We start from the raw sequence: 12403 nt of genomic DNA, 5'->3' as shown, positions 1-12403 counted from the left end.
TACCCCCCTTAAAAGAGGTTTCGTCCCCGAAACCTGAACACATAACTATTTAAACATTGACGTACCGAAAAGGTGAGGGTAGTCTACGCATTTCGTCTTCTGATTCCCACGTAAGCTCCGACCCTTTTCGGTGAAGCCATTGGACTAACACTTGCTTAACAGCTTTGTTGCGGAGTTTCTTCACCTTGACGTCTTTAATGGCTATGGGTTTTTCGACATAATTCAACCCTTCGTCCAACTCGATATCATCGAGTGGTACTAGTGCTGTCTCATCCGCAAGACACTTTCTTAATTGCGACACGTGGAAGGTATTGTGAATCCCGTCTAGAGCAGGCGGTAATTCTAGTCGATACGCAACCCTTCCAACCCGAGCTAAGATTTTAAACGGCCCGATGTAACGAGGACCTAACTTTCCCCGTTTGCGAAAACGGATTATACCCTTCCATGGGGACACTTTTAGCAAGACAAAATCTCCGACTTGGAATTCGATAGGACGCCTTCTATTGTCTGCATAAGCTTTTTGCCGATCTTGAGTTGCTTTCAACCTTGTTCTAACCATTCCGATCTTTTCATTCGTTACTGCTATTAAATCACTTGGTGCAAGTTCTCTTTGTCCTACTTCACCCCAACATACGGGAGTCCTACATTTCCTCCCGTATAGTAGCTCGTAAGGTGCCATTTGAATACCACTATGGTAACTGTTATTATAAGAAAATTCGACCAGTGGCAATTGGTCGTCCCAATTTCCCCCAAAGTCTAAGGCACACGCTCTCAGCATATCAACGAGTGTTTGAATGGTTCTCTCTGACTGGCCATCAGTTTGAGGGTGGTAGGCGGTACTTATGTGCAATTTCGTACCCACACTCTCATGAAACTTTTGCCAATAACGAGAAGTAAATCTAGTGTCCCGATCCGAGACAATCGACACGGGCACTCCGTGTCGGGATATGATCTCGTTCATATAAATTTCTGCCATCTTCTCGGAAGAGTAAGCTTCTTTGATGGGTAGAAAGTGAGCGCTTTTTGTAAGTCGGTCTACGATTACCCATATAGTATCGTGCCCTTTCTTTGTTTTAGGAAGCTTGGTTATCAAATCCATCGTTAGTTCTTCCCACTTCCACACCGGTATCTCCAAGGGTTGTAATTTCCCGTACGGCTTTTGATGTTCTGCTTTCACTTGGGAGCATGTCAAGCATTTCGCGACGTATTTAACTATGTCACGCTTCATACCCGGCCACCAATAATTGGCTTTCAAGTCCCGATACATCTTTGTAGCCCCGGGATGGACCGAATATCGAGACTTATGTGCCTCGTCGAGCAAGGCAGCCTTGACTTCACAGAATCGTGGAATCCAAATTCGGCCGAACCGCGTCTTAAGCCCGGTCGAATTCTCTTCTAGATTATCGATCACACCTTTTAATCGTTCCCTCTTCAGGTCTTCCGCTCCGAGCGATTTTATTTGGGATTCGCGTATCGCCTCGAGTAATCGTGGCGTAACTATCATCTTCATGGATTTCACTCTTATGGGAGATGGATACCCTTTACGGCTTAACGCATCGGCTACTACATTTGCCTTCCCCGGGTGGTAGAGGATATCACAATCGTAATCTTTGATAAGTTCCAACCACCTCCGCTGCCTCATATTTAGGTCATTCTGTTCAAAGAAATATTTAAGGCTTTTGTGGTCCGAGTAAATGGTGCATTTTGCCCCATATAGATAATGCCTCCAAATCTTTAATGCGAACACTACCGCCGCTAATTCTAAGTCGTGGGTGGGGTAGTTCACCTCATGTGGCTTCAATTGTCGTGAAGCATAAGCGATAACTTTCCCTCTTTGCATTAGAACGCAACCCAATCCCTGATGTGAAGCGTCTGAATAGACCACCAGGTCTTCGGTTCCGTCTGGTAATGTTAAGATCGGGGGACTTGATAGTTTCTCTTTTAACATTTGAAAAGCCTCCTCCTGTTCTTTTCCCCATACAAACCTCTCTTTCTTTCTTGTCAATTTTGTTAAGGGTAAGGCTATCTTGGAAAAATCCTGTATGAACCTTCTGTAGTATCCAGCAATACCCAGAAAACTTCTTATCTCTGTTGGGTTTTTCGGAGAAACCCACTTCACTACAGCATCGATCTTTGAAGGATCAACTAAAACACCCTCCGAATTTATCACGTGCCCCAAAAATTGCACTTCCCTGAGCCAAAAGGCGCATTTGGAAAATTTTGCGTAAAGCTTCTCCTTACGGAGAACTTCGAGTACTTCACGCAAGTGTACTGCATGTTCGTCTTTGCTTCGTGAATAAACCAGAATGTCATCAATGAATACGATCACAGACCTATCCAACATGGGTCGGCATACACGGTTCATAAGGTCCATGAATGCCGCCGGCGCATTTGTTAACCCGAAGGACATAACTAAAAACTCATAATGTCCATAACGGGTTCTAAATGCGGTTTTTGGAATGTCTTCTTCTCGTACCCTAACTTGATGGTACCCCGATCGCAAATCTATCTTGGAGAACCATCTCGCCCCTTGTAACTGATCAAAAAGGTTGTCGATTCTGGGTAAAGGGTAGCGGTTCTTTATGGTCAGCTTATTTAGCTCCCTATAGTCGATGCACATGCGCATCGACCCGTCTTTCTTCTTAACAAATAAGACAGGCGCTCCCCAAGGCGACACACTTGGGCGTATAAAGCCCTTGTCTAGGAGGTCTTGCAATTGTGTCATTAACTCTCGCATTTCCGTGGGAGCTAGTCTATAGGGAGCCTTCGCAACCGGTTTCGCACCCGGATTCAATTCAATATTAAATTCTACTTCTCGTTCGGGGGGGAGTCCCGGCAATTCCTCCGGAAATACATCCGGAAATTCGTTCACAATTTCAACATCTTCGAGCTTCGGGGAGCCTTATTGAGTATTTATCACGTAAGCTAAATATGCTCTACTCCCATTGAGCACATACTTGGTAGCTTGAACGAGGGTACATAACTTCGCTTCCATCTTTCTTTCGCCTTGTACATTTAATCGTCTTCCACTTGGAGCTTGGAGATGTATAGTTTTGGTTTCACAATTTATCTCCGCGTGGTTTTGGGACATCCAATCCATACCCACTATTACTTTAAATTCTCCCAAGATCATGGGTATAAGATCGATAGCAAACTCCTCATCCTCAATGGTTAATTTACAATTTTTACATATTTCGTGCAACAAATAATTTTTACTATCTGCTATCTCTACTTCTAAGGGCATCGGCATCCGTTCAATCTTAAAGGAAGGATGTTGTACGATTTCACTAGAGATAAATGACATAGTGGCCCCGGTATCAAACAATACATAAACCGGCATTGAGTTTATTAAAAAGATACCTGAAACCACATTCGGCTGGGATTTGGCTTCTTCCGATGTGATTTGAAACATTCTCCCCTTCACCTTAGAACTCTCTTGTTTCTTATCTTCTTTCTTTGATTCTTGCTGAAGCTTCGGGCATTCCGACTTGATATGCCCCCTTTCAAAACAGTTGAAACAAGTCTTTGGGTTGTTCGGGCATTGATAAGACGAATGCCCCTCCTTCCCGCATTTGAAGCACCCCTTTTTGCCTAGCAAACATTCTCCGGTATGGAGCTTCCCACACATCTTGCATGGTGTAATTCCACCTTTCGACTTGCCCTTCCTTCCTTGATCCTGAAACTTCCCCTTTTTAGATGGGCTAAAACTTGCACCCTTTTCACTCGGTCTCTTTTCACCTCGCTCTTCTTGTCTTTTAATCTCGATCTCCCTATCCCGTGCTAAATCAATGAGCTCCTCGAGGGTTTCACATTTTGAGGGAGTGATGAACTCTCTAATTTCTGCCTTTAACACGCCATAGAAACGATTTATCTTCATCCTCTCGGTTGTTACCAATTCTCCACAGAACTTCATCTTATCCATAAAAGTGTTTGCTATTTCATTTACTGATTCGTTTTTCTACCTGAGGCGTAAGAAATCCTCCTGAATCTTGTCGATAGCCGACTGAGGGCAATGATATCTCATGAAGGGCCCCTTGAACTCTTGCCAAGTCATAACTTGCAGCCTATCGTCGCCTATTTCCTTGTTGTGCGCATCCCACCAATCTTTCGCTTGATGGGTTAGTAAACCGGTAGCGAACATCACTTGGTCCTCCTTATCGCACCGGCTTCGTATAAACACCGCCTCTATATTCGAGACCCATCTTTGACATTCGACTGGGTCAATTTTACTGTCATACGTCATCGGATGGCATGCCATAAAATCCTTATAAGTGCACCTTCGTTCCTTACCTCTACCCTTGGATCCTTCGATTAATTCCTTCAACTCTTCGAACTTACTGGTCATCATAGCATCCACAACCCCCAGAACTCGGCTTTCTACTTCTTGAGCCAACCGTGGAAGATTAGCTTGTATAACCCCTTCCGCTACTTCTGTAACTCTGTTCTCGAATGCTTCTTGTCTAGCCACATCATTGTTATCATCATTATCATCGTTAATATTTCTTGCATCAGCCATCTACACAATGTTAATATTTTGTTTAATACAAATCACAGACTTTCAGCATATCATTACTCATTAATCATCATTCACTTAATCCATTTCATGTCATTTGCTTCGTTTCTTTTGATTCTTACGAATCCATTCTCGTTGTGTTCGCTAATAGTGATTACATACACTTGTTAAACCTTATATGGACACAACGTAGCCATGAAATAAGCTTTCGGACAAACCGGTAACACAAAACATGAAAAATAAAACAATTCAGCGTTTTGGCATTAGGTAAGCCGTCGGCGACGGCTATGTTGCCCGTCGGCGACGGGCTCGTGTGATGGCCGTCGGACAGGTTTCCCCGTCGGCAGTTAATTTGGGCGTCGGACCAGGGCAGGCCGTCGGCGACGGGGGCTAACCCGTCGGCGACGGGCCTTCGTTTAGCAGAAACGCTGCAGGTCTCCTAAAGCATTCTACTTCGATTATTTCCATTCCGTTTGGGATCTACAGCTCCGAAACTTCTCATTTAACTTTCCCACACGTCTTTTTAATCATTTTCACTAACCTCATAATAAACACTTGTAACTTTATTTATAATTTAAATGTTACCTTATGGGCGACCTTGGAGCGAGCACTTCTTCGAACGAGCCATCGGTTTGAGTTCAAGCATCGCGTTTAACGCTCGAATCCCTAAAACCTTGGCTCTGATACCAACTTGTAAGGTCCGCTTTTCAATAATATTAGATTACTCACAAAAGGATGATTTTTCGGACAATTAAAATACCAACTTAACACATAATGAAAACTTTTACAAAAATTGGGCATGACCCGTTCGTAAAACGGACGTCACCCCTGTTTTTGACATAATAGACAACGTTCACATAAGACCCTTTTTACACTAAACCATCCCAAACAAAACAACAAGTTTTCAAATCTAAAACTTTTAACAAAGTTTAACAAGTAACAAAAACGTAGACCCAAAAACATGCATGTAAACTTGCGGAAGCGCTTGGTTTAATGAGGCTTGAACATGTGCTCGCTCCATATCTCCAAATCGCCTATAGAGGTGCTTTACCTACATAAACATTCAAATTTAAAAGAAGTTAGTTATTACCATAGTAAATCATAACCTTTCGTTATAGCTTTATCCATACAAAACATTCTTACTTTTACGCATTCAACAACCCAATAGTTGGGTTAGGCATAAACACTCTCGTAGAGAGTTAAGCATACACATTCAACCCGTTTAATTGGGTTTTGCATAAACACTCTCGTAGAGAGTTAAGCATACACCTTCAACCCGTTTAATTGGGTTTTTGCATAAACACTCTCGTAGAGAGTTAAGCATACGCATCCGACCCATTTAATTGGGTTTATTGGCTTTCAACATTACACTTTCTTCTATCCGTAAAACGGATTATAACTTTCATCTTTATTATAGCATTCAAGCTATCCGTTGGAACGGATGGCGTTCATCTTTTACTTGACACGATTGAATTTCAATCGATCAAAATGCATAGCTTAACACCACTTTTGTTAACATGCCCAAATCCACAAGGGATTTGTCGCTTACTTACTACTTGTCGCATATGTTACACAAGGATAGTTTTACATCAAATTTTATATAAATAGAGAATATAACAAGGACTCGTATGCAACGAAACATACCTCGATCTTGCGCTCCTTCCGTTTTCTTGGTGCTTGTGCCTTCTTCTTTTACGCCTACATTAGAACATTCATTCTTTCATTTAGTCCATTGATTCATTCTACCATTTTCATACACATTTATCTTTTAGGCATTTCATCGAACACTTGGTAGGCATCACAATTAAGATACAAGGTACAAGTCTATTAAGCATATACTTACTAATTCATCATAACACAAGAATCACCTTCCTTTGAATTTACATAGATTTTCATCCTAAATCAGTTTATCTAGCATTCAAACATCACCAACAATTTCATATATCATCTATCACATGATCACAATCATTATGAGCTTCCTAATAGTAACATAATCTTTACAAAGTGGGTTTTCACTATACTTTTCATACAACCTAAAATCAAGCATAATTATTGCTCTAGAAGGCAATTAATAACTCAGATTTCCCTATTTTGATTCAAGAAACCGAGATTGGGATTAATCCCCTCATTCTACAAATCAAGATTTTCAGAAATTGAACTTACCACTTAAGAGATTAGGGTTAGCAATTCACAATTTAGGGGCCATGCACCGAATTAGCTTATGAATTTGGATTGAATTGCTTGATTTTCTTGAACTAGGGTTTCCCCTTCTCCTTTTTGCCTTGTTCGATCGCAGAGAACTCCGACACACGTACTGTGAGTGGGTTTTTTCTTAATTGTTATTTTTATTAATCAAATTTTTAGATAGTTACAACTTTGATCCCTCTATTTTCATCATAATTAAATTTAGGCATCATTTCTTTAATATTAGATTTAACTTATGTTTATCAATTATTTTTGGGGTGTTACACCACTCTACCAATTCATCCATGCTAGCGAATTTCTAACGAAAACACTTATATGTGTCAATTAATGATTAACTCAAATGATTAACCCATCGGTTTAGTTTTGGTATAAACTGGTTCGGGTCAGTTTCAGGTTGAACCCGCGAACCCGTTTGGGTTAACGGGTCGGGTTCGGGTCAACATGGTCGGGTTGGTGGGTTGACCCGTTACACATTTATACTATATTATATTTTTTACAATATATTTTATGTCAAAAATTAAATGGGGTGTGTATTTTTATGCCATGATTATAACTTAAAACGAGAAATTAACATAGATTTTAGAATTTAAATATGATATTATTATATATAGAGGAAGGTTAACGTACATTACGGCTTAACGTACATCATGTACGACAGGTAATTACGCACGTTCATTTTAAAATCACGCACGTTATAACTAAAAAATCCAAAATCACACATGTTGAAACACAATAATCACGCATATTGAAAACATTAATCACGCATGTTATATAACAAATCACGCACGTTGTTGTACGTGAAGTACGTTAAGCCGTAATGTACGATATACTTTTTCATTATATATATATATATGTTTTTTAAGTAAATTTTAATATATTAATTTTGGGGTGAACGGGTCGTGTTCGAGTCAACCCATGAAACTTCGGGTTCTTATGTATGATACGATTTTCGGGTTCGGGTCGGGTTCGGGTTCGGGTTTGTGTAAATTTTGCAGGTTCTGGTCGGGTTGAACCCACCAACCCGCGAACACGACCTGCTTAGCACCCCTAATCTAAGATTTTAATAAAAACAACATCAAACGTAAAAACACTAAAATAGTTAACGTACAACAAATAAACGTATAATTAAATGTTATACCTGCTTGTTTTGAAACTCACTAGGTTCCTGGTCCGCATTTGGACCCTCGGGCGGTCCACCACTTATGGGAGGAGAATGAGAACTATCAGACGCCGACGGCGGTCCAACACTAACAGGAGGGGCTTCAAAATTAACCGGGTGTTGCGATGGATAATAATCAGCATAATTAGGCTGAAAGGCATCCAAACCCCAAGTATCCTGACCTGCATCAGACGCAAGACTGGGATCGAACGGAGCATTCAGATCAAACACGCCCGGGTTGTTATCTTGATTGTTATCATAACTCCCCTGATTCGCCTCGTTATCAAACAAATCGAAAAACTCACGTCAACCCGACATTATAGCGTAAATAATTTGAATACAGAGAAAAATAGAAGAAACGAATAAAAGTTAAATGAAAATGAATGAAATTAGTGTCGTTTATATAGAGTATTTTACGGAATATTACATCGTTTCAAATTATTAACACGCGAATCGAGGAATCTAACGTCGAATCAAATAACTCGCACGAATATCAAGGAATCTAACGTCTAATCACATAACTCGCACGAGAATCGAGGAATATAACATCGAATCAGAGAATCTTACGTCTACTCGCACGTGAATCGAGGAATAATACGTCGCGTCAAATAGTAATAAAACAATAAAATAAACAAAATTCATTGTATACGGGTCGTATAGGTATATACGACCTGTATAACATCGTCGTATAATATATATATGACCACACTGTAATCTTATTCTAACATGGTTGATACGGTTCGTATAAGGTTATACGGCCGGTATAGAATAAAGTGAACTGACAAAGATTGTGCCAGCAGTCTTTGTCACTTCACTTTATTCTATACGGGTCGTATAACCTTATACGGTCCGTATCAACCATGTTAGAATAAGATGATTTCATGTGGATTTATTAGGACACTTTGTAAATCAGTGATGTCATATGTTAGAATAAGATGATTCCATGTGGATTTATTATGACACTTTGTAAATCAGTGATGTCATATATACGTGATAAACTTTATAGAGACTGAAATCTTTTTTTATAAAATAGATCACTAAAAATGGTAAAAGTAAAAAAAAAAAAAAAATAGGGTGTTTACTTTACTTTCACAAAATTGAATTGAAGAGAGAATACAATCCACAATTTTGTTTTATTCACTAGTGAGACACATGCACATGCAGTACCTAAACCAAGACGTTTTGATTTCTAGTATCAAAATAGCAAAAAAGCAACAGTAACAACAGTCCATCATCACGACATGAAATTTCAGTTACCATGCCATACGCATGTCGGGTGGATAGACTCGTAGGTAGAACCACTGTTCCCTGAATTGAAGTTCTAACATTTAGACTACATGTTGTGACCCGCCGCGAGCCACAGGCTGCCACTCGCTCGCGACCACCGCAATGCGGTCAAGCCAACGCTAGCACAAGTTGCCAGCGTGAGGGTGGTAGTCTGGGCAGGGTGTTTTAGGGGTGTTTTGGGATGTGGTAACTTGGACGAGCAAAGGTTGATCACAACAGGCTCAAGTGATGGGACGGACGTGCGAGTGAGCTAGGTGATGAGTAGGCGTCTAGTCAGCGACATGTGTCGCAATTTTAGAGGATGAACCCGGGTTGTCAAGTGAGTAACAACACTTAGTATTACATACATAGGGAGGTTCATTGGATAACACTAAAAAATGGGAAATTAAAAACTATTCATTTATCATGTTAAAAATTCAACTTAACACACTAAAAAACATTATTTAAAAAAAAAAGTTAACGTTTTTCCTTATAGATTCATGTAGAAGCCTTTTTATTAAAAAAATCAAAAACTAAAAATATAAAAAAAATGTTTCAAAGACTGTTAAAATAGGTTAATTTTTTTTTACAAAAATGATTTTTTATTGAAATAGCTTCTGCACATTTTTATACATTTTTATATGAAAAAACTCCAAAAAAATTTTTGAAAATTTTAATTTTTAGCATTTTAAATTGAATTTATAAGATATATTTACCATATTAAATGCACTCTTCCTCGATTCTCATTTTTTAGTGTTCCCCAATCAAACTTATATTATATTAGAGTAAATTACAAGTTTTGTCCTTTATGTTTGTACCAAATTGCAGCCGGTGTTATTTGCCTTTAAATTTGACGAGTTTTGTCCTTAACGTTTCAAAATCTTGCACGCTATGTCCTTTAGGCCTAACTTTGTTAGAATTTTCTGTTAAGTATAATCATTTGCTTTGCACACAAGGGCATTCTTGTCATTTTACTTACCCAAAGACTATTGAGTAAATAATTTATGAGTAAACTGCCATTTTGGTCCCTGTGGTTTGGCCAGTTTTGCCATTTTAGTCCAAATCTCAAACTTATTACATCTGGGTCCCTGTGGTTTGCATTTTGTTGTCATTTTAGTCCAAAACTCAAAATCCCTCATTTTTGACTGTTTGAACTCCCCTTTTTGTCTTTATCTGCAGGGGTAGTTTGGTCATTTAATGTTCATTAAATGAATTTATTTATTAAAAAACCACATAATATAAAAACCTCTTATTAATCGCATTACATCATCATCATCTTCAAACCCTATTCTCATCTCAGGCGATTCATCATCATCTTCAACCGACGATCTTCATTCTTGCCAAGGCGATTCTGATGGACGACGATGGGGATGATTTTAGCTGTTGTGTTCGAAAAGAAGGCGTCCATTTTGACCCAGAAGTAAAATACGGTACGTATTTGTAGTTGAGTAACTGGATTTGAAAACCCCTGTTTCTGATTGAAAGTTATTTTCTTATTCTACAGCAAATCATCCTGATTTATTCACCCTGAAAGTGAACCATGGTGCTGATTTCACTGATGAGGATGATTTTCAATACGTCGGGGGTAAGGTAGACTACGTTGATAATATGAGTGCTGATATGTTTTCAATCATAGTGTTGAATGATATCTTGTTAGCATTTGGTTATTCAGAAAAGGATGTTGTGGTTTACCATTTTAGGGTTCCAGGGGAAGATTTAATCTTAGGTTTAAGGCCTCTAGGCACTGATAGGGATATATTGAGATTGATTAGTTATGTTGAAAAAAACAAGGTGCTAGAGGTGTATATTTAACATGTTAGCAGGTTTTCTAAAGAGGATGTTGAAAAGGAACCTGAATACGTAGACCTTAGTGATGAGGGAAGTTATGAGGGTAGTGAACAACAGGATGAAGACAGTGAGGATAGTGATCAGGATGAAGATAGTGAATGGTAGAGTGATGATGGTAGTTATGAAGGATCCTGTGAAGGTAGTGCAGGTGAGGGTGAAAAGGCAGAAGGTGTAGAGACCACCCCTAGCAAACGTGTTAAGTCATTTCATAGGAAAAGTGTAAAGGCTAAGAATAGGAAGGATAAGGTGGGTCAGGATGAGGATGATGAAGATCCAGATTACATCATTGATAAAGATAATATTGTGGAAGATTATAGTGTTGATATGAAAGAGTATTATGCTGAAGTAGATGCTGAAATTAGTGAACAATATGAACAACAAGTTGATGTAGATGAGGATGATGATCAGGTGGATTTAGATGGCTTTGAAAGTTTAACTAATTCAGAGGGTGACACAGCTCTTGAAAGAGCTTGTAGGAGTGTTAGGAAAGACAAAAGAAGGTCTAAAACATCTGTTGAATGTCCCTTTTATATTGGCCAATCATTTCCTGACAAGGGTAGTATTAAGATGTTGGTCAAGAATCATACAATTGAAACTCGGAGACAACTCCATATTACAAGGAATGACAACACCAGATTCCGTGTGATATGTCACACCCCGACCACGTAGGACAACAAACCGTGGCGGAAACGTCGGGGAGTGTTGCAACAGAAGCTATTGTTTCATAACCATGGATACAAAATAGTTTTGTTTTATTGATAATATTAAACATTGCATTGTCTTAACACAGAATAAACAAGTTTTACATTGTCTATCACCATTATTATGTCACTAAGGCCTCGTCCAGATCCTATGTGACGCATGCATCCTAGTAATCAATCAAGCATCAACACCTGAAACATATGTAAAAACTTAGTCAGCAAAGAAATGCTGGCGAGTACATAGGTTTTATAAGAGTATCAGAATTATGGCTCGTTTATATGTTGCAGTACTTTATTAGACTACAAGAGTCAAAATACAAACCTTGTTTTGAAAAGTGTATTGCAACATAATTAACCAACTCAAATCAAGTGGGTTATAGTTTATAAAACCTCATAGCCATGATTCTTAACCCAAAAACATTTGTTTTTAGAAAACCAACTTGTAAAACATCTTGTAAAAACTCGTTAAAACTCGTACATTATTTCAAAAACCTCGTTTGTGTGATATCGTTCCAAAATCGTTTACCCAAGTGAACTAAATAACGCCACGGTATGCAATATGTTGAAAACACTTATATATAAGAAGTACCAGCGGCGTATCTACCATGTTTTCACCATATTACCCCCGTCTCGTTATCTATACACTTAACCAAAAACCAATTATTTATCGAAATCGTTTAACATCGTTTCCAAATCGTTCCCAAATCGTTT

At 38.9% G+C, this 12403-nt stretch overlaps 2 protein-coding genes and 1 long non-coding RNA gene across 3 annotated transcripts; all 3 read right to left on the bottom strand.

Annotated features, from left to right (window-relative positions):
* Positions 1-49: 49 nt before the first annotated feature.
* LOC118487567 lies at positions 50-679 on the bottom strand. Its single transcript, XM_035984511.1, has one exon. It carries the CDS (start codon positions 677-679, stop codon positions 50-52), a length of 630 nt encoding a protein of 209 aa, XP_035840404.1.
* Positions 680-2902: 2223 nt separating this feature from the next.
* On the bottom strand, positions 2903-3913 carry LOC110914600. Its single transcript, XM_022159387.1, has one exon. It carries the CDS (start codon positions 3911-3913, stop codon positions 2903-2905), a length of 1011 nt encoding a protein of 336 aa, XP_022015079.1.
* Positions 3914-5295: 1382 nt separating this feature from the next.
* Positions 5296-6807, bottom strand: LOC110910848. The gene is made up of 3 exons (XR_002576518.2): positions 6677-6807; positions 6158-6211; positions 5296-5564 (listed from the first exon to the last, which is right to left on the bottom strand). It is a non-coding gene; the product is annotated as an uncharacterized LOC110910848 (long non-coding RNA).
* Positions 6808-12403: the final 5596 nt, after the last annotated feature.

The sequence above is a fragment of the Helianthus annuus genome, chromosome 15 (assembly GCF_002127325.2).
Source record: "Helianthus annuus cultivar XRQ/B chromosome 15, HanXRQr2.0-SUNRISE, whole genome shotgun sequence".
Taxonomy (NCBI): domain Eukaryota; kingdom Viridiplantae; phylum Streptophyta; class Magnoliopsida; order Asterales; family Asteraceae; genus Helianthus; species Helianthus annuus.
Note: the sequence above shows the minus strand (reverse complement) of the source record. Positions and strands in the feature narration are given on the sequence as shown.